The sequence below is a fragment of the Zingiber officinale genome, chromosome 5A (assembly GCF_018446385.1).
Source record: "Zingiber officinale cultivar Zhangliang chromosome 5A, Zo_v1.1, whole genome shotgun sequence".
Classification (NCBI taxonomy): Eukaryota; Viridiplantae; Streptophyta; class Magnoliopsida; order Zingiberales; family Zingiberaceae; genus Zingiber; species Zingiber officinale.
Genome location: NC_055994.1, coordinates 128,441,003 through 128,465,293, shown reverse-complemented (window position 1 = coordinate 128,465,293; position 24,291 = coordinate 128,441,003). Strand labels below are relative to the sequence as shown.

The 24,291-nt window shown below is 38.2% G+C and overlaps 2 protein-coding genes across 3 annotated transcripts; both read right to left on the bottom strand.

The window, feature by feature from the left end:
- Window positions 1-340: 340 nt before the first annotated feature.
- Window positions 341-4,800, bottom strand: LOC121981708 (ent-kaurene oxidase 2-like). The gene is made up of 8 exons (XM_042534375.1): window positions 4,588-4,800; window positions 4,343-4,503; window positions 2,472-2,633; window positions 2,244-2,384; window positions 1,486-1,740; window positions 1,233-1,391; window positions 955-1,149; window positions 341-868 (listed from the first exon to the last, which is right to left on the bottom strand). The coding sequence occupies exons 1-8, from the start codon at window positions 4,676-4,678 to the stop codon at window positions 539-541; spliced, it is 1,494 nt and encodes a 497-aa protein (XP_042390309.1). The 5' UTR covers window positions 4,679-4,800; the 3' UTR covers window positions 341-538.
- A 550-nt stretch (window positions 4,801-5,350) lies between these two features.
- On the bottom strand, window positions 5,351-6,558 carry LOC121981709 (universal stress protein PHOS32-like). Of its 2 annotated transcripts, none has more exons than XM_042534376.1 (4): window positions 6,246-6,558; window positions 6,049-6,158; window positions 5,804-5,953; window positions 5,351-5,591 (listed from the first exon to the last, which is right to left on the bottom strand). In XM_042534376.1, the coding sequence occupies exons 1-4, from the start codon at window positions 6,421-6,423 to the stop codon at window positions 5,526-5,528; spliced, it is 504 nt and encodes a 167-aa protein (XP_042390310.1). In that variant the 5' UTR covers window positions 6,424-6,558; the 3' UTR covers window positions 5,351-5,525. The 2 variants fall into 2 exon arrangements, with proteins under 2 accessions (XP_042390310.1, XP_042390311.1); XM_042534377.1 differs by having other exon boundaries at window positions 5,835-5,953; window positions 6,246-6,540.
- Between the last annotated feature and the right edge of the window lie 17,733 nt (window positions 6,559-24,291).

The window sequence follows — 24,291 nt, the reverse complement described above, 5'->3', positions numbered from 1 at the left end:
TCAGCTCGGTCCGGTCCGGTCAGGTCGGTCCGATTTAATAAAGTTCGCGGTCCGGCTAACCTTTTAAACGTTGACAGCAAATAATCGAACACTTTTATACAGAAATATAAATAGCTAGAGATCTGCATGAAATTGTCCGAGGCAATGGTGAGAGGATCGAGTCGCCAAATTAACGCAGGATCGACCCAATGAATTTATCTAAGAACGTTGGGATTGAGCATCACTGCTGCGCTTTCTAATTTATTCATAAAAAACATTCATAAGACTGAATCACCCCAGCATAAGTTAAGTTCTGTATCTTGTGCCTAATAAAAAAAAAGGTAAAGATAAATAAAATTAATTGGAATTAACAACTCATATAATTATTAGCAAACCATTTATAAAATCGTTTAGTCAGATGACTAAGTTATTACAAGCATTCAAAGTATGCTTTTATTTATATAATTATATTCATTGTTAATTTGTACATCTCCAATTTTCCTTCGGAGTCGCATCATCAAACACATGCATATCTCGACGTAATTCAACGCTAAGACTATCAAAGGCACGAATCGTTGGTGCTTCTGGGCTTTATGTATGCAAGCATAGGTTCAAGCTTAAGGTTTGTGAGCTGAACAGTGACGACATTAGCCTCTTCTCCTTCCTTCAGCCTCCACTCGAACTCCTGCACGAAACGCCCGATGGCAGTGCATGCAATCAACGACGCCTGCAGAGATCCGGCACAAATCCTCTTTCCAGCTCCAAAGGCCATTGTCTTGTACATGTCCATTTGCTCATATTTGCTGTCTATAAACCTCTCAGGCTTCCATTCATCAGGTTCATCCCATTGCGTCTTGTCCATATTGCATCCGTAGAGATTGATGGCAATCTGTGGTTTGGAAGTGTTATGAAGAGGTCTGTTGAGTGGTAAAGCAAAACGATAATTTAAAGTATTCATAAGGGAATTTTCACCACCTCAGATCCCGCAAGGACGTTGAATCCTCCGATCTGGGTGTCTTCATGGGCATACCGGAGAGGTACTATAGGAACAGGGGAATGCCGTCTTAGGGTCTCATGGAACACACATGTCAAGTAGGGCAGCCGTGACAAATGCTCATCGGTAACCTTTTCAGACCCACATACTTGTTGAATTTCTCGGTAGAGACGTTCCTGTAGAGAATTTGTCTCATGATTAAGTGCTAGTGATTCATACATTTTGCCAAAAAAAAAGGGAGGTCATGATTCTTCACTACCTGTTTATTTGGATTCTTAGATAGCTCAAACATAGCCCATTCTGTTGTGACTAAAGTTGTATCGGATGCTTCAATTACCGCTTCCCATACTAATGACATTATCTCTTCGTCACTCAAAGTGCTCTGAGACAGTAGAAAGTCCAAATAGCAGCTTATCTCCTACAAGTTGAATATTCAGATTCTGTGACATTTGATTTCAAATAAAAATAGTCACAAAAAAAATTCTCTGCAAATAGAAATAGATGAGCAGGACCTCTTCGGATTGTCTACTGTTCTTTCTTTTTGTAATCAGAACTTGCATCACTGCTGCCCTGCGCGTGAGCATTCTCTTCAGCCTAATTTCAAAGGTTCGATTAGGGACCCATCTCAAGTAAGGGAAAAAGTCCCTCCAGTCCACCTCTATGGCACCCATCATAGGGTCTACCACCAACACATTGAATATTTCTTCCTTTGAAAATTCCTTCCCAAGTTCCTCTACATAAATGGATTCTGGTTCCAGGTTCAAAGCCTGCAAAATTTTTGGGTAATACAGCAAAGACTTTTCTCTTATATTTAACATATAGCATATCCAATGCACGTACCAAAGTAGCAGACACACTGGGATATATGCGAGAGATGTGGCAGCTAACCAGAGTATAGTGAAAATGGTTCGAGACTGGCTTGCAGAAATTCCATTACTATTACTTTTGCATGGTGACATTTCAATTTTCGATTGGTTTGCAGTCATATTGGCCTCAAAATTGTAAATAAGAATGCCCATACTCTTAAAACCAAGAACGTTCATTACAAATTTACAATCATAAATTCATTAATATGTTCGTAGTAACCAGATACTATTTGAACAATTTCAATCTTACTACGAGCTTGCAGGAATTCTCATACTCTTATGGACAAGAATAAATTACTAGCACAGCTATATATAATAGTAGTGACCAGTGACTTCAAATGTGACATCAGAAATGCATAGGCTTTTTACATTTCTCAAATAAAAAACGAACCAAATGGACTTACTTGCTTCATGGCTAATCGGAATAACTCCGCCTGAAATGGCTTTCTGAGGTTTACCACATCATTAGGGTTATCTTTCAAATCCGAATACAGATATTTTACCACATTATTAATCAGTGTCTCCCTGATACCACAGTTTTGCTTCTGAAGATTGATAAACTAATAAGTTAGACCTCATTGCTACTAAACAGAGAATTAGAAATTATCCTTTGATAATTTTGGCTTGTATACCTGAGCATTTGCACCTAACAAACTAGTCATTATGTAGCGTTTCACCATTTTGTGGAACTCTCCATAGTCACTCATAGCAACCATGCGTTTATTTGAAGTGAGCAATGTCAATGCCTTCGACAATTTCCGATTTGAGATGGATGAATATTTTGCCACCATTGCCTGAGAAGAATTCATAAAACAGCTAAGGAGTACGATAACTGGCCAGAAGAAACAAACTTAGAAAGCCAAGGTTTTACAAATTGTGCCCTTTTATGCATGCAGGCATATCCATACCTAGGACCGAAATCCCTTTTATCAGTAAAACATACTGTCAATGTTAACCTGACATTCAGGTGAAATGTAAATGTCATTAATTATTGCCTCACCATTCCTAGCTATAGTAGTATATCTGCATATCCACAGTACCAAATGCATCAATTAGCAAAATCTACTCTTATGAAATTGATCATTGGTATATTCTCTTGTGCTCGGTAGCATACATCTTGAATCACTTATATGCTGACTATAAATCTCTCAAATTAGTTCAATTTTATTGCTTTGGCATTCCTTATGACTACACATTTGACATCAATATTAATTTGATAAAATTAATCCTAGTTTCTCGAACTAGGCACAACAATATAATTATGTTAGGCCTAAAATATTGGTAAAAAAAAATGCAGCCCGATGCACAAAACTCCCGCCATGCGGGGTCCCGAGGAAGGATCCATTGTACCCAATATTATCCTACTTTTTGCAAGAGGTTGTTTCCAAAATTCGAACCCGTGACCTTTAAATCATAAAACAACAACTTTACCGTTGCGCCAAGGCTCTCCTTAAGGCTTAAAAATATTGGTAAGGATCACAAATGTTTCTATTACAATTTTATCATGGAACAAAAAAGCACTAGAACTCATGAGTAACAATTTTTTGATTATAGGTGGACCATCATTACTAATCAAGACATACCAACAAGATTGAAATGGGTATGCACGACATGGAGAAAATACAAAAATAATTGAGCAAACATTGTGTCAATTTCTTTTCAGTATAAAAAAGGAAAAAAAGGCTCAGAGCTAAGAAATTATTACTTAGATGAGTAAATAAATAAGGACCATGCCATTTTTTCACCTTGATTATTACTTGGATCAGCCAAACATCATAAGGAATAAGATTGTTAGATAACTAATTGAATCTTACTACGAGCTAACCCAAAAGAGAGCTAATACACAATATTTAATCACAAACAATCTTGTACCATTAATTTGAAACTTCTGGAAAATCAATTTTCATGATTGCCTGGAAGGTCGACTTTTACCAGACGATCTACTTGAAAGATCAATTTCTCAGGTATGTTTAAAGGATAAAGAAAGGTGGATGAATGAATAAGCATGAGTGGGTGGAAAAATGAAAAGAAAAAATAAAGATAATTTAGATAATCTCCATCAGTTCTTGTTTATCAATCGATTCACTTTTCCATTTTTTTAGAGTAAACTGAATCTCAAAGATACGATGCACGTGATCCCATTTCAAACAAGCTCCAAATTTTTATTCCCACCGTGTGGGGTGGTGATCTGCTCTAGAGGTTGACATTTTTCACAAAAGTAACACCCAGGTCAAATATTCTCTCCTATACTAGGTTTGATAGGGACAAAGAAGAATTCAAATTCAAATGGAGGCAAATTCATCAAGTAAATCAATGAAATCTCCGATATTTAATACAGAATACTTCGATCACTAACTCCTATTTAGTTTATACAAGTTAAATCCATCAAATAATCCTGCCGCATATGTCTATCACCTGTCACTTCAACCCCCCAACAAGATTTCTAAACTAGCATACGAACTGAAAACCTCAGGCGCGAAGAATAGTTTATTTAAGTAAGTACCTCTTTGGCAACCCCAGTCGAATTTAGAACCACCATTGTGGAAGCGCCCGTCTTGATGGTATAAATCGGGCCATAAATCTGCGCCCATTTCATGAACGTCTGGTGAGGTTTCTTGTCCTTCAGCTGGAGTAAATTCCCAATCAAGGGAAACCCGGGCACAGCTACACCGCCACACATCTCCGAATCAATCCACAAATACAAAAGAAAAGAAAATGGTAAAAGAGTGGAGAGGGTTAAGTTCATACCCGGCGGAAGATTGGAAACGCGACTGCGGCGGAGGAACTTGATGAGGATGAAGACCGTGAAGATGGCGGCAGCGACACTGGCGAAGGTCATGGCTCCGGCGACGATTCCGAAGTGGGCCGGGGTGGTTGCCCCAACCCTGCCTGCTCCACTGTTTATTACGTAGTGATGGAGAGAGAGAGAGAGAGAGAGAGAGAGAGAGAGAGACAGAGGGGACAATAAATCGGCCAAGGATTGGAAGCACGTCACTTAAGCTCTGTTTACTTCAGAGGAGGTAGACAGATTATACAACGTTTAAAAAAATTTCTTCCTTTCAAAATAAAAGGAGTAACATTTTATTCCTATACTATCCATCTTTCAATTATCCTTTCTACGAAGTAAACTAGATTAACAGAAAAGACAATTGATCAACTTATTTTTTAATTACTCATTTATTTATTTTAATCTTTTTATATATTTATACTTTTAATTTATAATTACGGAATACTACGATACAAAAGAAGATGCATGGAACCATTGCTATAACATTCATGCTATATTCCTTTCAAAAGGAGACGAACTATAGTATAGTTTTCTAAGTAATAAAGTGCGTCGATTAATTAAATAGAGTGTACTATAGTCCATCATCTAAATTGTACTTACTTAGAAGCTCATAATGATTAAAAAAATATTTTAAATTGATTTAAAACTTAACTTAAACTTGACAATTGCTATAAATGAGTAAAACGACCTAAAATAAATGCAAACTGATTTACAAAACGACAATTCACAAAAGTTGTTTTTCTATAGAAACATGGCTCATCAGCACGTACACAGTAGTTCCTGAAACTACAGCACCAGGAAACTATCTGATTATTTCATCTGAAATATATTACATATATACGTATCATTGATTATTCAAATGATGACTGAGAAGTGAGAAGAGAACTCGCTTTACTTCTTAACAACGGTGACAGGGCACAGAGCATTGGTCACCACATGGCTGCTTACGCTTCCCAAAAGTGCCCTGCAAATCCACCAGAACACAACCAGAAAGGTACGCATCAGCTGCCGGCATGCAGTTTAATGCCCAAAGAAGAAAACAATGCGACACAGTCATCAGCTCATTTGGACATGCAGGTGAAGTGCCAATTCAGTCTGTTCTATAAACAGAGTGATGGATAGCAACTTAATTATGCGACAATGATTGATGATCTGTACTAGCTAGCTAAATTTTACCCAACGGCTGGGATTGAGATAATTAAGGGACCTCTTGAGTTTGCTGAGTCCTCTGCTTCCAACAACGAGACAATCCAACGGGACCCTCTCGATGGCCTCCAACAGCTTGGCCTTCGCATCACCGTAGTACACCTTCGCCACCACCTCAACCTTTATGGGTGAAACCATCAGATATTTAATAAATTAGTCATACTGAGAGCGATAGAGAAAGATCGAAAGTGTCTAAATAGGCTCAATTTAGTTACTCTCTTCTGGCTGGCCATTTGCTCAAGCATCTTCAGTGTTTCAGAGTCCGGTTCCACAGCATATTGCTTGCAGACGTTGGGAGTGCACAACTCGTTCAATGGAATGAGAGCTTATATATCGATATACGTGCATGCATAGATCAAAGGATTAGTCGAATAGCTAAGAGTGTAGATTATAAACAGATGTGTCGACGTACGCGATCCGGATCGTTCCCAGAGGTTAATAACTCCTTGCTCGATATGGTAGCAGGAGACGGCATGGACGAGAACGACGCGATCGCCTCCTCTCACCAGGTTTTCCGACGCCCAGTGCACCGCCGCCTGGCTGCACGGAGAGAAGTCGACTGCTATACCTACATTCCTCTGCCCCGCCATGCCAATTATCGATCGCTCACTGAACTATAAGTGCACTGATTAGGAGTAGCTTCTCGTTTAGATATATATACAGACATCGAACTCACAATGAATCAAAAAAGAAGAAAAGAGGGATAGAGATGTGTAGGAATATTTGAAGTACTCCTTTCGCAATGAGATTGGTATTTTTTAGCCTTCTTTAGTTTAATTTATTGCATATATTCCTGCATGTTGTTTGGTCTGTGGGCAACGAGGAGAAAGCGTTGGCCCTGTTCAAAATGATCAAAGAATGACAGCGAGGCGTGAGAGTGCAAATGAAAATGAGAATCCGATTCGGAAGAGACGACACGTTGGAAGATAAGATAAGATCTGGACTTGGGTTGGGAATGGCTGTCTACATCTTCCCCGCCCACTGAATTGTGAGAACTTTGTCTGCTCCCAGTTGAGTTGTCCTGTCTCTAAATAAATTTAAATTTTTTGAATCCTCGATCGATTGTTAATAACTCTCTGTTATCAAATCACACCACTTTATTTATTTAATATAATTCTTATTGAATATTTTTTTATGGTCCCACTCACATTTTTTTATTTAGAGGAAAAAATAATTTTAAAATTTCACTACTATTCTTAAAATAAAAATTTCAAACCTCACCCTTATAAAATTTCACTACTATCTCCAATTATTAAATTTTAAATGAGCGTTTTTTTTTATAGTGTTAGTATGTCACATTAATATTATAAAAAATTATTAAAATATCTTAATTTTTTTTATCCAATTCTTAGTATGTATTCAATTTTAAAATAAAAATATATATTTAAATTTTTACTATTATTTTTAAATTATAAATCTCAAACTTTACCTCTACCATAATTTTAACTTTTTTAATTTTATAAATCTCTTAAATATCTTGCATGGGATGTCCCGGATCAACGAAGTCATTTATGCCGCCATCAAGTTTTGTTCTTATTATCTCAATTATTTATGCTGGATGAATGAAATTATATCATTTTATCTCTAATATAATCTATAAAATAATTGTATTTAGATTTCATAAGCAACCGATGACGTTGACTCATTTGTAACTTATGCATGGACACTACACAGCATCAGACTTTTTCACCTAAAAATAAATAAGAAAAAGATATTGCAATGATTATTTTTTCTAAAAAATTAGGCGCATTAATTATCTTAATAGTGATATTATATGTGACCCGTCGTCCGTGATGGAGTGGTCGGGACGTTCAAAAATTCATGATTGAGTAGTCGGGACGTTTAAAAGTGATACAGGGGCCTGAGTACATTTACTTCCAAACATTCACACTAAAAAAAAATATATAAAAAAAAAAATTATTATTACTGACTGAATATTTCATCAATATTTCATCGGTATTTGACATTATCGACGAAATACCGACGGAATTCATGATATCGGGAGTAATTTGGTCGGCAATTCACTTTATCGACAGAATAGTATTTCCGTCGATAATTTCCGACGGAATTATATTTTCCATCGGTATATTACCGACTGAATATTTTCCCTGTCGATAAAAAACCAAACGGTAGGTAACAGAGATTCCCGACGGAATCACTGATTCCGTCGGGAATTGCCGACAGAATCACTGATACGGAATCACTGATTCCATCGGTACTTACCGACGAAATCAATGATTCCGTCGGTACTTACCGACGAAATCAATGATTCCGTCGGGATTCTCCAACGGAATGAGTGATTTCGTCAGCAAGTACCGACAGAATCAGGGATTCCATCGACAATATATCGCAAACTTTTATTGTTCTTTCGATATTTTACCGACGGAAACTATAATTCCGTCGGGAAAAAATTGAAAAATTTTTAAAACCCTGCACCTGTTTTGCTCGTTTCCCATATACAATTTTAATACAAATACAAACCATTACAAGCGATGACATCACAAACACAATTCATACATATATCACAATCCACACACAATATACTAACAACATACAACAACAAGATCACAATATAAATCAATCCACAATATCCAAAATACAACATATAATAAATACATAAGCATAACTGAACGACAAATAGAAAAATCTCTAAAATATAATAAAATCTAAATATCAAGTGCTCACAATCATACGTATCTAAAAGTATATAAGTGAACGACAAATACAAAATATCCAAAATGTATACCATGATACATCACCTATACATATATCCGAATATAATCCTGTAAAAGTCAAATACAATAGATTATGATTAGAATAAATCGATGTAAATGTAATATAACTCAAACATTATTACATATAACTAATTTTACTTGTAAAAAAAAATACCTAGATTATATTTTAGATAACCAATAATAGTGGTGACGGTGAATGTATCAATATGAACTCCTGAAAAATGTAAAACACTTTAAGATAAGTATCTAATAATATCCCAATAGAATAAATATATTTTCCTTAATGAATTTCTAAGAAATTCTAAAAAAAATTAAGTTATAGTTAAACATACCTCAAAAAAATTTAATCATCAGCGGGGTCTGATGGGTCTCCTCTGAATGGGGCTGCTGTGATGGGTCCCATCGTGTAATGATTACTTACATCTGAGCCAATGCCTGCTCATGTGCAGCCCACTTCTTCTCCCACCTCTGATCCATGGTAGTCATCTGAGTCTTTAATTCTTGGTTTTCTTTTCTTAATGACTCCACCTCATAAGAAGAAGAAGAGAAACTCGCACGACCCCTAGGAGTCCTCAAGCGATCAAATACCACCTTGGCTTGGGAGCCAAGGCCGTAGAGGGAGGAGTTCTTTGTCCTTTCACCCACAACATCATAATAAATTTCGTTTATTTCCTGGGTGGATAGATCCTGTGACTCCCCTCCCTCTACTGGTGGCTGAGATGCCTGAGCAACCCTGTTTGTCATTTCCTCATGTGTAGAAAAAATATACAATTTATATCTTATACACAATTATTAAAGCTAATTAATCATTATTAAAGATTAAATATAAATTGCAAGTTAATAATTCAAACCCCAATGTTCTTTGATCGATCATCAACATATGTGTCATCCTTTCTCTGGTGAGTCTTGAGAAAGATCTCCAAGCAAGTGGGTTGTCTTTCTAAAAAACGCTCCTGCATGCACAAATAAGTTTGGCTAAAATTATACAAATTTATTAATAAATAAAATTTTAATTTATATAACTTTAAATTAAAATCACCAGATCCATAGCGTGCTCAACAATGGATCGAGATCCTGATGTATGCTGAGCAGATCCGGTACTCGGGCCACCTGACTCTGTATTCCTATTCGCTCGAGCTTTTAAAGCCTTTGTCTGCCATCTTTCTGTAGACCAAGTGGTCGTCCATGCACTTCAGATCTCGTCGGATACATAAGCAGGCCGTGTGCCATCCTTTCTCACATAGTATAATAGGTCTTTGTACAACTTGGCACAATAAATATTCCAAGTTTTTGCAAATTCTGCCTCGTGCCCCTCCTCCCATGTATATTTTTTCTGCAATTAAAAAATAAAATTTTAGTATATTAAAGGATAAATATAATGTACATATTCAATTTACTTATCACAAATTCTTGATAATAAAAATCTTTAGTTGCAGTATCTACATGTCTCCATGTAGTCCCAGATATGCAGACTCTTTCCTTAAATTTCCGTGTGATATATGTGGATACTCGATGGCCGTCGGGAGTAAACCTACATATAAACAATATTAAGACATAAGATATATGTTATAAATAAAGAACTTGAATTACTAATAATAAAAAAAATACTTACGACTCTCCAACAACCCTAAGGACGGTGGATCCACGGAGTGGTGCTGGAAGATTTGCCATGATACCTTATATCTACAAAAACATATTACAGCACATCATAATAAGTCTTTAATAACATGATAAATAAGCAACAAAACATGATTGAAGCATAACTTACTAGATGAATAATAATACTAAAATTTAATCAATGCTAGACTCTGGAAGCATTTCTACTCAACATTAACAGTTTGTAAGTCATCGTCGCTATACTTTATTAGTTCAACAAAATCCTCACTGCTGGATTTCTCTCCATCATCTATCTCCTCGTCAGTGGCATTATCATCTACAAGTAATTGTGATGTAAATTGGAGTTGTGAATCAACCGAATGTCTCTCTACTTAGTCATTCTGAAATGCATCATGGTTTTGAGCAGTAATGGTGTTCGACATTTCTATGGTAGAACGAGACTTCAATCGACAAACAGACAACCATTCACTAGCTCTTCTTCTCTTCGTAGGATATTCAAGATAAACAACTTGACCCGCTTGTATTGAAAAAATGAAAGGTTCAAACTTATTGAACCTTCTGTTTGTATTAACCTCTACTAAATTATAATTTGGATGTATTCTGGTACCTGTTCTTGGGGTCGAATCATACTATGAACATTTGAACAACACACACCTTTTTATCGGTAATGCAGGATACTCAACCTCTATAATTTCCTCAAGTCTACCATAGTAATCAAACTCAGTGTTATTGGTGTTGATAGATCCTTTAACGCAGACACCAGAATTAAAAGTTAATCTCTACGAATCTTGTTGTCTCACATGGAATTTGAGACCATTAACATAGTAACCGGAATAGACCATTATTTGGTGTAGGGGTCCAGATGTAAGATTCAATATTCTATCATCTTGTACATTAAATATTCTTCGGTCTTTCACCTATCAAAATAATAATAAGAAAAATTAGGACCGAACTTATTTTAATAAAGAATTATGAAAATTTCTCTAACTCACATATATTTGAAACCATAATGCAAATTCGGTCTCTAACTTTTCATCAACCTCACTTGCAGTCATTGATGGATTTTGAAGATATAATTGTTGCTCATACAAGCTTTGAAAGAAGGTAATTATAAGAAAATTAGGATATCAAGCAAATAAGTACAACGAAATAAAAGCTTGATTAGAGAAGTTAACTTACTTTATGTAGGGTTTGACCTCATCACAGTTTAAGAGTATGTATGGTCTTGTAGCATGATATTCTTGTTGAGTTAACCATCTAGAAACAGATGCACCCATTGGTTTATCAGAAAATTTGAAAATAGAAAGCATCGATGGATCTATATTCTGAGTATCATCTGAATTTCTAGGACATTTACGGTGTCTAGTTTTAACATTATCAACAAAATAATAAGAGCAGAAAGAAGATGCTTCCTCAACCAGATAAGCATTACACGTTTGTAGTGTCAGATCAATTTCAGATGCCTTGACTACTCAATCGTACACGTGCATCACAAACGAGAAGTCGGGGAGGATATCAAATTCTTAAATAAGTAATGATATTTTGTCTGACTCACTGTCTACAATGCACGTCCGCGACTGAGTGGTCAGGGTGCCCGAAATTGATTAGCACACCTCAAGTGCATTCACTTCTGGGTGCCTCGACCACTCAGTCACAAACGACGAGTCGGGAAGGATATCACTACTCATATAAGGTTTGATATCCTCCCTGACTCGTTGTCCGTGACGCCCGTCCGTGATGCTTGTCCGTCACGCCCGTCCGCGATGTCCGTCCGCGACAGAGTGGTCGGGGCACCCAAAAGTGATCCAGGTGCCTCGAGTGCATTCACTTTCAAGTGCCCCGACCACTCAATCGTTGACGGCGAGTCAGGTAGAATATTATAAGTACCCCTGGTTAGTTTTGATGTGATCAACTAATTCAAGTTAAGTTATGTGTCGTTTTGATGTATTATGTCTAAGTGTGCAGAAACTTAGAAACACAAAAAGTCGAAAGGAAGATGCGGTGAGCGATAAGGGTGGCATAGGAAACAAATGGACGGGCTCGGTACATCTGAGGGTCGAAAAGTTGCTGAAGAGTACGCCGGTGGATGAGAAAGACGCACAGGAAGCTTTCAAGGGATGAGAAGTCGGGATGAAGCCTGCTCGAGGAGAGATCAGAGTTGGGTTCAAGTGAGCTCAACTCCGGATGGATGGAGCATCACACAAGCAATTAGAGTTGTTCATTCTCTGATGAACAATGCTCAATACGCCTCTAATGGAGCTGGAGGTGCCTCAGATGAATAGAATCGAGGCGCCTCAGGGCAACTAGAGGCACCTCGAATCTACGGAGCGTGAGGGAGCCTTAAGTGATCTAAGACTCCTCGAATGAATAGTACTGAGATACCTCCAATCACATTGAAGGCGCCTCCAACTAGTCAGAGTCGTTAGCTTACCGTTGAAAAGTGGATAAAATTTTATCCACTTGAATGCACCCTAGCTGGCTTTGGAGACGTCTCCAAACAATGGTAATTTATCCTAGGAGGCTATAAAAAGCCCCATGGAATTAGGAATTTTATATCAATCATTATATTCATCTTCCTAGATATTTCTGAGCTTTCAAAGACTATAAAAAGCTACTCCGCCTTCACTAATGAGATTTTTAGTGGAGGTTTTAACTGTCTTGGATTAACAACTATCTAAATTGTAATCAAGTAAAATTCCTTAGTCCTCTTACTTTATTTCTTTTGTTTTTTTTTTTAAATTAATTGTGCATCCTTGCTAAAGGAAAAACAAAAGATATTTGTCTAATTCATTTTCAGGGCTATTCACCCCCTCTAGCCAGCCCCTACCAGGACCTACAATTGATATCAGAGTGAAGTTTGCTTTATAAAGATTAACCACTAACTAAAGCATTGAGGAAATGGCCGGATCTAGCATCTACCCGCCACAATTTGAGAGGGAGTTTGCACTATGGAAGTAAAAAATGGAAGTATACTTTAAAATTGATTTTGATATTTTACTAATTATAAAATATGATTTTGAAGTGCCTAAAGATGAGAACGGAGATGAAATAGAAGAGCATCTTTGAAACAAAAAGCAGCAAATTGAGTTCATGGCAAACCGTAAGGTCGAGTTACACCTTCTGAGTGTGCTACCACCTAAAGAAGTCAACTGAATCAACACCTACACTTCAGCGAAAGAACTCTATTGGTGCATGGAGTACTAGACGATCAACCTTGTATTTTGATAATGACAAAGGGTTCAAAGTTAAGTTGTCTTATTGTTTAACAAGTATGACTGAGCTTGCAGGAAAGTCATAAGTTGTTTTAGGTAAAATTCCTAGTGGATTATAGGCAAGTGGAAAGTCCTAGGTGCAGTTAGACAATGAAATCCTAGTTCGGGGGACTAGGCAAAGTCTGGAGGGTTGAGGACGTTGGGTGAAATCCTAGAGTCGAGAACTCTAGGTGAAAATCCTATTGGTCGCGGACACCGGGTGGAAGATAGGATAGGTCGGGGATCGAACGTTCAACATGAAATTCTGATGTCTCGGACGCTGAGAAAAAGTCCAGCCGGTTTGAAAGACCGGTCTAGCAAAAGGTAATTTCTCCTGAGAGGAGTAGGTGAGGGCGCGCTCCCTGTTGAGGGAACAGTAGGCGTCAGTTTGACCTAGGGTTTTCGAGAAATCTGAAAGTCAGAATCAGACAGTTCGGAGATTGTCAAACAATTCTATTAATCATATTTTATCATGCTAACTTTATTTTACAAGGTATGTTTGATATTTTGGAGTAACGTATCTTGCAGTGAGTGAAAAATAGGGATGACTGGGTCAAGTTCGGATTGGATTTTATATCCTCTGTCCCCATACCCATCGGGTATAGGATCTCCGATGGGTATGCCCATACCCATTAAATGATCGGATATCTTCTATAGTTATAATTTTTCTTCTTTCTATCTAACTATTATCATTCAACAAAAATATATTAAAATTAACAATCTATTAAAAAATATATATATATATAATTAAAAAAAATATATTAAACATCTATATAGTCTCCTCCTAATATCAACAAAAATAGTAAGTTGATTTTGGAAAAAGAATTTTTTTTAATATATGTATATATATTATTTAATCGGGTATTCGGGTCGGGTATCGGGTATTTATAGTCCATCCATACCCTCCTCCATTCGGATCGGATATCGGATCCTCCATCGGGTTCGGGTGAAATTGTCATCCCTGGTGAAAAACACACAAAAGGCTCAGATGAACAGTGTTTAAGGTGCATCCGGGGCTGTTGGAGGCGCCTCGGATGGCTTGGCTGAAGGCCCGTGCGGAAAATGTACGGAGGCGCCTTTGAAGCGCCTAAAGGTACCTTGGATACCGGATGGAAGGCGCCTTCCATGAGTTTGAAGGCGCCTTCGAAGGGATAAAGTTCACAGAATGCGGGAGTTATCGTCTCCATGAATTCGGAATAAGGATCTGAGCTAGAGGCGCCTTCAATACGGTTGAAGGCACCTTCAACAACCCATAAAAGGAGTACTCGACCAGATGCTCAACAACAACTCCAATTTACAATCACTTTCTTACACGCTACTCTAAAAGACTTTCTGTGACTTCGCGACGCGACTTCGATAACCGAGCGATGTGACTTTGACGATCAAAAGCATGACCCTCCAGATCCTTAAAACTCGTCGATATTATAACACTTAAATTACTTGTACTTGTCCTTTTTTTGTATTTAATTTTTGTAAAGATTTTTGAAACTATAGTGATTACCCAACGAAAGCAATTAACAATCGTGGGCTTTGGAGTAGGAGTCGTCATAGGCTCCAAACCAAATAAAACTCGGTAGTGTTAGCTTGGTTGTTTTCTCATTCCTTCTTTCTTTTCAGCTGCACGTACTCCCTCCCCCCCATCTCGATCTCACAAACTCTGAGAAAAATTATTAAAGCTACACAAAGGAACATCAAAAGCAAAACTAGCTAAGAGAGATCTTCTCTGGAACCAACTTAGCAATCTCCAACTTGAGGAAGGGGAAATAGTTAATCAGTTACATGTCAAACTCAAGGACCTGATTGTTGGAGCAATCCCAATGGTTCGTGTGACAATCTATTTTGGTGTTTGTGCAAAGGATTTAAGTTAGGTTCACCCTTGTATTTGATATATGTATTTGAGTTATGCAGGTTAGCAGGATACACATATGACTCAGCTTGATGACTTCGGGTCCGATGAAGGATGGAGTATCCGAGGGACCGTAGACAAGGCCGCAAGGACAAAGGCCGAGAGAAGCGATTTTGAGGCATACGTAAAAGGTGACATTGGGGACGAGCCGCGTTCTTGAATGCATCCGAGGGACGAGGGCAAAAGTAAGTAGGTTTGAAGGCACAAGGTCAAAGCTGCGAAAAAGAGTCAAGTGAGTCGTGAGGGTCCGAGTGCGAAAGAAATGTACGTAGGAAGGGAACCCCTAGGTTTAGGGTTGTGCTAGTCGATTGGTACTGGGACCAGTCGACTGAGGTGAGCATAGAGAGGTTCTATGACCAAACGGTAGGGATCAGTTGACAAGTAAAGAGCTGTTGGAGAGTTGTTGGCCAGGCACCAGTCGACTGGTACAAGGACCAGTCAACTAGTAACGGTAAATAGCCTTGTTGTTTCTTCCCAAGCTCTATAAGATGGAACTTGGGATGGCTGACCAAGGTGATGAAATTGGACTTGGTTAAAGTCTAATTAGAATCTCCAAGCCTACGTTGCAATCCGTGTTCTTGGTCGAGTTGTGGTGAGATTTCTCCACTGACAAGGAGGATTGTGCTAGCCGAATTTTCTAGGGACTAATCTACCGACGGATAGGGATCGTTCACCTTATGAACAACTGTAGAGTAGGAGTTTTATCTCCAAACCACGTAAATCATCGTGTTGTGGTTTGCATTTCTCTTATTGTCTTTAACTTTCATATTCGTATTCATATTTGTATTCCACTATGATGTCGAATATGTAGAGAGCAATCTATTTAGGGGAATCGTCTATCCAACCTCCCTTCTAGCCGACCATCTAATCCCCAACATGTGGTATCAGACCCAGGTTGCACTTCACCAGACTAATCGCCGAGAAGAGCAACTATAAGAAGATAACCGGCTTGATTGATCCATCGAAGTATAAAGGAGGAAGCTTAGGGGACATCACATTTTGGATGATGAAGATGGAAGCCTTCTTCGACACGGATTGAGACACCATGATGGTGATTAAGGAGCCGTTCGAAGTCCCAAAAAAATAAGATAGAGAAGAAACTTTGACCACGATATTAGACGGAAGAGCAAACCTCATGATTGGAGGCAAACTCAAGGGCAATATCAATCTTAATAGACATATTGTCATCTAATGTGATAAGTTGTGTAGATGAATATGAAAACACCCACGATTTGTGGAGCAGAGTGAAGATGGTTCTAGGGGAAGAACCTAAATTAAACCTACATAAGAAGAAGAAGAACCCAATGAGATGGGTTTAATTGCTCAAGTAGAGGAGGAGGAGCAACCGGAAGTTGAGACATGTTCAACATCCAAGGAAGAGAAGGATGAAGAAATGTTATCCACAAGTGTGGATGAGGATTCATCCTCAAGGGTTGAAGAAGAATACAAGACAAGTGAAGAGGAAGTCTTGGAAGTCAACCTAGTGTGCATCTCTACCGAAGTGAAGTCAAAGGATCACATCACTTGCTTCGAGTGCAATAAGAAGGGACACTACAAGAGTAGGTATCCATTGGGTAAGAAGAAAGTAACTCCTAAACCCATTCAAGTTAATTTAAATACTAACAAAGGTTGTAGGAATGAAAAAGCCCAAAGGAGGAGGATGCACATAGAATGCTTCACGTGTGGGGAGAAGGGACACTACCACACCAAATGCCCCAAGAAGAGGGAGATCAAGAAGCTTGTACTTTTGAAAAAATGAGAGAAGAATAGAAGCAAAAGTCAAGGGAGAGCTTCAAGGATACGGGAGGTATACCCTAATTTGAAGTATAATTCAAATTCTTATGTTCCCATGCATGCTAGAAAAAAAATAATGATTATCATTATGTAGCAATGAAAATTTTTAGTTTTAGATATCATAATAGAAATATGGTCAATATAGATCATAACCCTAGGAGACCAATGCATGATAGACCTAGAAAAATTAAATTCTCATTACCTAAGAAGAAGAAGGTAATGAAGAACCAATACATTAATCCTAAGAAGGGGAGACACATGCCTTGGAAGGGTAAGTCTAGGAACGTCCAAGGTGGACATGTTGACTCTAAGTTTAGGAACCTAGAAATTGAAAATCAAGCTTTGAAAGCAAATCTTGATAAGTTAGAAAAATTCCTTAAGAGATTCAATGTTGGATCTAAGGCATTAGGTATGGTGTTGGGTAGACAAAAATCTAACAATGATAGATCGGGTTTAGGATGTCGATTTAATGTCTCTAATACTAAGGGAAAGTCTTATGCTAGGGTTGCATATGACTATAGCAAGGATGATATGTCCAAGGTCAAGAAGATGAGGAAATCTCCTAAGGGACATTATTGTAGTTTAGCCACAATAGATGAGTCACCTAAGGAGGTGACTAAGGTTAAGAGCTCCAAAGGAGCTCAAAGAGTCAATTTGTGACTCATGGCCAATGGATCTCAGGTGGGTATTGCTTGGGTTTCTAAATGGGTCATGGAATGTGCCAAGGGGTTTTGGAGACGGACTTGAGTCTCAAACCTAAGGAATTGACACATATGTGTTTCATGCAAGAAATATGACATTGAGGTCATATTTGTTGGGGCAATTTCCCTAGGTCAAGTTTGATCAGTTTGACTAAGCTTGAGTTGAGTCAAGCTTGATTCAGGATTTGAGTTTTAATGTTTGATAATATAAGGAGATTGTTGGAGCAATCGTCCGGTTGTGGAGATGGTCAAAGGATTGACCAGGTTGTTGAGAATACAAGTCAAGTAGGTCAAGGTTGACAGTAGACTTGACTGGGTAAGTCCTAATTGGAGGTTAGGCATTTGAAAAGTCCTAGTGAGGAGCTAGGCAGGAGAAAGTCCTGGTGAGGAGACAGGCAACAGGAAAGTCCTAGTGAGGAGCTAGGCAGGAGAAAGTCCTGGTGAGGAGTCAGACAATTGAAAAGTCCTAGTGAGGAGTTAGGCAGGAGAAAGTCCTGGTGAGGAGTCAGACAATTGGAAAGTCCTAGTGAGAAGCCAGGCAGTTGGAAATTCCAAGTGTGATCTTGGCAAAGGAGAAAGTCCTGGTGAGGAGCCAGGCATTTGAAAAGTCCAAGTGTGATCTTGAAAAAGGGTGTAAGTCCAAGCATGTGGTCTTGGCAAGATAAGTCCTAGTGTAACTTGGCAAGGAGAACCCGACAACTATGATGAGGCCGAAGGAAGCTCCTGAAGGCAAGGTGTGAATGATGGGGGGATATCTGAGGGACGCAAGACTGATGGAGGAGGCTAGAAGGCTAGTTCGAGGTTGGTCGGGTGTGGCCAAATGCTAGGCATGGAGATCCAACATGTTACAGTTGACTGGGAGTTGGGTTGGAGACTTTGGACTTGATATTGAGTCAAGTCCAGGCTAGTCAATCGATTGGGTTGTGCTGCAATTGAGGGAAGGCCCAATCGATCGGTCGATCGATTGGGATGTGAAATTGCGAGCATAGAGACTTTCCCAATCGATCAGGCGATCGATTGGGAACTGCCAATCGATTGGTAGATCGATTGGGCAACAAAAGCTCTCACGCGGACGCGAGAGCACAGAAAGGCGCTGAATTGATCGGGCGATCGATTTAGGCAGTCCCAATCGATCGGTCGATCGATTGGGAAGTGACCGTTGCTTAGGATGTAGGTGATGAATGCTTGGGATTGTGCAGAGCTGACGTGGCAATTGATTGAGGTTGATTTCAATTGATTGGGAGCACAGGATATAGCCGTTGCGGAGTGTTTTCTCTGTAGATTTTTGCGATCTTCTTCCTGTGATTTTTTAACGATCTTCAACGAGCTTCTCCAGCATTCACCGCCAGTTCTTGAAGGCACTTGGGGTGCATTCCCAAGGTTCAAAAGGCAACAACAAGCAACAAGTAAGCAAGAAGAAGGGTGTATTGTAATTATATCTTGTATTTTCTTCTTGTGTGAGTTGTGTTGTTGTGTGTGGATTTGTACGAGGCTTCTCCGCCTCCGGCTGCGACCGAGAAGGAGTTGTTATTAGTGGAGATAGCGTGTCGTGTGTGGATCCTTGGATTAGTCACCTCTTCTTGAGGTGGATACCAAGTAAACCCTAGGTGTTAGCATTGTGAATGTTTGTCTTTGAGTATTCCGCTGCAACAACAAGATGAAGCAAACCAACGCAAGTGCGACGAAACGCTATTCACCCCCCTCTAGCGGCACATCGGTCCCAACAATTGGTATCAGAATGAGACCGCTCTTCTACGGACTACACCAAGAGAGCAAGAAGCTAGAGGAAGAAGAAAATGGTGTCTGAAGGACCGCTCGAATGGGACATCCAGATTCCACCCCCGTATAACAAAGAGGACTTCAATTTTTGGAGAACTCGGTTGGAGACATGGTTCCAAATGGATTAGAACCAATGGGTTGTTTTGGAGGACCCATTTGAAGCTCCAACGAACAAGAAGGGTAAGCGCCTCCAAACTCGACATTGGACTGAGGAAAAAAGGGAGCAAGCGGAGGCGGATAAAGAGGTAACAAGAATTTTGTTAAATCTATTACCCTCTAACATAATTTTGAGTGTAGGTGAATGCACGAGTGCAAGTGATCTTTGGAAAAAGGTTATTGCCTATCATGAGAACCCCACTCAATTTCAAGGAGTGGATGAGCTTAAGGAGAAGGGCTCATTGGTCCAAGAAGAGAAGGACCAATTCAATGTTGATATAAGGTCAATATTCGAGAAGAAGAAGGAAGAGGAGGAGAAGGAAGAAAATGAGACATCTTCTACATCTTCAAGAGAGGAAGAGGTGGAAATATCCACATCCTCAAGAGTTGAAGAGGTGGAAGCACCCACACCCTCAAGAGGAGAAGAAGAAAAAGATGATGCAACCTCCACAATTCAAGCTACTTCAAATAGAGAATCAAGTATCATCCTTATAAGCAAAGGTATAGAAACTTCAATTGTAAATAACAAAAATCATATCATTTGCTTTGAGTGTAGGGAATATGGGCACTACAAGAGCAAATGTCTCAAATTGGCCAAGAAGAAGAGTCAAGTAGTACCCAAGGGCAAGGAGAAGCCTAAGGAGACAATCCCCACAATAAAGAAGAGCAAGGAACACATTGTGTGTTTCTTGTGCAACCAAAATAGACATTATCGAAGTCGATGTACAAAGGGGAAGAAAACAACCAAAGTCAAAGGAGAAAGCACAAGGCTAGGGGGAGCTTCCAAGGTAAAAACCAAGGTATCATTTAATGAATCTATTTCTTTGACACATGATAAAAAGCATGATAGAAATAATTCTCATCATCTTAATGCTATTTATCATGAGAATAGGAAACATGATAGCGTTAAGGGAAAATACATTCCTCCTCATGCTAGAACTACCACACCTAAGTTTAGGAAGGTAGATAGTATCTTAGGTAATAACTCTAAGGATTATAGATATATGCAAAAATATAGAAATGCTCATAGGGGTCAAGAAAAATCCAAATCTATGGATTTAATGACGGAGAACCAAGTCTTGAGGTCAAGACTTGATAATTTAGAAAGGACTCTATCAAGAATGGAAAACATGCTTAGGGTCAAAATGAACATAACCTAGGAAAATCTAGACAAGAGTCATCCAATGGCTATAGAGGTTTGGGATAAAAACCTAAAGTCAAGAAGGATGTGACTTCTTTTCATAGGGTTCCATATAGCTATGGGGCCAACCCTAGGTGTAAAGGTCAAGTCAAGGATACTAGGGAAGGAATCCCTAAAGGTTCTTTTGGCAAGACCAATGTGATTAAGACTTCTAAGAAATCTAACAAAGTCACAAAGAAGGTGACAAGGGAAGTTATCCCTAGGAGTGACCTAGTAGAAGTGACCAAGGTTTCTAAGAAGCCTAGAAAGGTCCTTAGAAAGGTATCTAGGGAAGTTATCCCGAATGAGTACCTAGAGCATCCAAGGAGCACCAATAGGTATTGGGTTCCTAGGAACATATTCTCTACACCCTAGATGAGTTTAGAGAGTGTCAACTCCAATTGGAAATGTAGTTAACCCAACCTTGGTAAAGTTGACACTTGAGAGCATTTTCAAGGTTATTGTTAACCTTTGAAAATGAAATGGATTATTGGGTTACTCTTTGAAAGAGTGATATATGTGCCAAAATTTGAAGAGTTGAACTTAATCTAAATTGGCATACTTAAGAAAAGTATAAGAAAAATTGAGTTAGAATTTTGATACTTTCTTAAGGAATTAAGAGAAAACTCATGCTTTAATCAAATGTGATTAATCCTTGAAGAGCAAAAAGGTGCCAAGTTTTGAGAATTTGAAATTAAGTTAAATTGGCACACTTGGGAAGCAAAAGAAATGTCAAATTGAGAATTTGGCATTTTCCTATGAAATTAAGGGAAATGTAAACCTTAATCCAAATTGTCACTCTTAGAAAGAGTAAAATGTGCCAAATAAAATTTGAGGATTTAATTTTTAATTTCAATTGACACAAATAGGAAAGGGTAAAAGACATGCCAAGTTGGGTTGTGACATTTCTTCAATAGGCAATTTAGGATTAGAATTTAAAGGCTTAACTAAGGAATTAAGAATACTTAGATTGTCTATCTAGGTATATTTTATATATGCTAAAGTGCCATGATTGATTGCTTATCACATATCATGACATCATGTGTTGCATTCATTTCTATTATGAAAAATACAAAAATATCATGTCATGTCATACATACATTATGTAGTTATAGGAAATTTTCTTTTGAAAATTATTTCTTTTTGATGTATGTCATAACATATCATACATCATGTTTAATTCCTTGCAATTAAGGACCAATGACATTCACTAACAAGTAACATCCTTAGCGGATGTTCATAACCATCAAAATGCCAAGGTAGATATGCATGATTCCTTAATTTAGGGTAAAACCAAATATACATCTCACAAAGAACCATAAGGTAACTTATATGTGTTTTAGTACACATTAGATACAAGTGAGATATTAGGATGGTGAACAAAACTCAAGATGTTGATTTAGTGCATCTTGTTGAGTTTTAGATTCATCAAAACACATAGTTATATGTTTTTCAATCATTGGGAAAGCTAATGTACAAGTCATGTGCATTGAACCCAAAGAACATGATTGGATATTAGTTTTGAAAATGATTTTAAAAGGCTTTGGGAAAACCTTGGTGAAGACTATCTTTTGATAGTAATCATCATTGAATAGTTAGACACAAACTCGGAAGAAAACATTAAAATTTTTTCTAGGTCTCAAGTTTGTGTCAATCTTTGAAAATAGGAAGTATTTTCATATAAAATTATTTTTCCTTGATAGAGTATACCCTAAAGTCTACATGAATTTTCATGATTTTTGTAATTTTATAGAATTTTTGGGGAGTTTCTAAATTTCGCTGAAACTAAATTTCAAAAAATCAGAAATCCAATCGATCAGCCGATCGATTGTGATGGTTTTAATCGATCAGTTGATTGATTGGGAAGCCAATTCCCGTGAACAGAGAGTCAGTGGATCGATCAACCGATTGATTAACCTAGGGATGACAATTTTCCTCGCGGGTTTGGGGCCCCACGGGGAAAATCCGAAATGGGGATGGGGATCCCCGATTTTTCGGGGATGGGGCGGGTTTGGGGCAGGTATGGGAATACTATCCCCATCCCCGAACCCACCCCGAATATTATTATTATTATTATTATTAAATAATAATATGATTTTTTAAAAAGTATTAATAATAGTATTAATATTAATATTAAAAATTTTGAAAATATTATTAATATTAATATTATCAATTGACCCAAACAAACCACAGACTCTAGAATAGCTCATGTCAGGTCAGATTACATGTATTAATATTAATATTAATATTAATATTAATATTAATATTAATATTAATATTGATGATAATATTGGTATTAATACATGGCAGTTAAACTTTCACCTCCATGGATTGCAATTGATGATATAGTGGCTACCATTTTGGTGTTTCTATGTCTGTGATTTGTTTGGGTTAATATTCTACTGTTTCTGGTGTCTGTGGTTGGTTTGGGTCAATTTGGAAATGGGGAGGGGATGGGGAATCCCCGAACCCGTGGGTTCGGGTTCGGGGAATCCCCGAACCCGAAAAAATAAGAATGGGGCGGGGATGGGAATGGCAAACCCGCCCCCGCCCCGCCCCATTGCCATCCCTAGATTAACCCACGCTGGATCGATTAGCTGATCGATTCAGAGGGAATTTATGCGAGCAGTAGCTTGCGGAATCGATCAATGGATCGATTGAAGTGATTTCAATCGATTGAGTCCCAACTTCAATCAATTGGGAAGTCTGATTTTGGTCTGAAAAGCCTTATTTCAGCACTTTAAGTCACTTCAAGTTCCAATAACCATTCCAAATCCCTTGGAATACATTTGTATATATTTAGGGAGAGTTTTCTTGATGAAATAGGTATGGATTGCTTAAGGTAGACTTAGGTGAAGTTTAGGTTGGGGTTAGTTTCATTATTGAATCTTGAACCTCAAAACTTCAAGTTTTGATTTTCCTAATTGTTTAGGAACTCCAAGTCATTGTTGGTGCAATGACAGAAGTTTGACCATGTTTTTAGGGGGAGTTACTCCTTGAATGCATAAAAATTTATCTTCAAGGACTTTGGAAGGGGGTTAAACCTTCGTGATGAATAATACTCAGGGTCGAGTATTGGGGAATAATGGAAGATTGGTTATCTTCATTGCTAGGATGATAAATGCTCTCGGATGGGCATTGTGGAGTAGGTTACTGCTCAAAGGGGAGCATTGAATTAATGAAGGGGATCGGACCTTCATTGGTAAAGTGAAAAATGCTCTTGGATGAGCATTGAGAAGAAGATTACTGCTCAAGGGGGAGCATTGAATACAATGAATGGGAGTTTCATTGGAAAGTTGATGCATGCTCTAGGATGAACATTGTGAAGTGAAGTAGAGC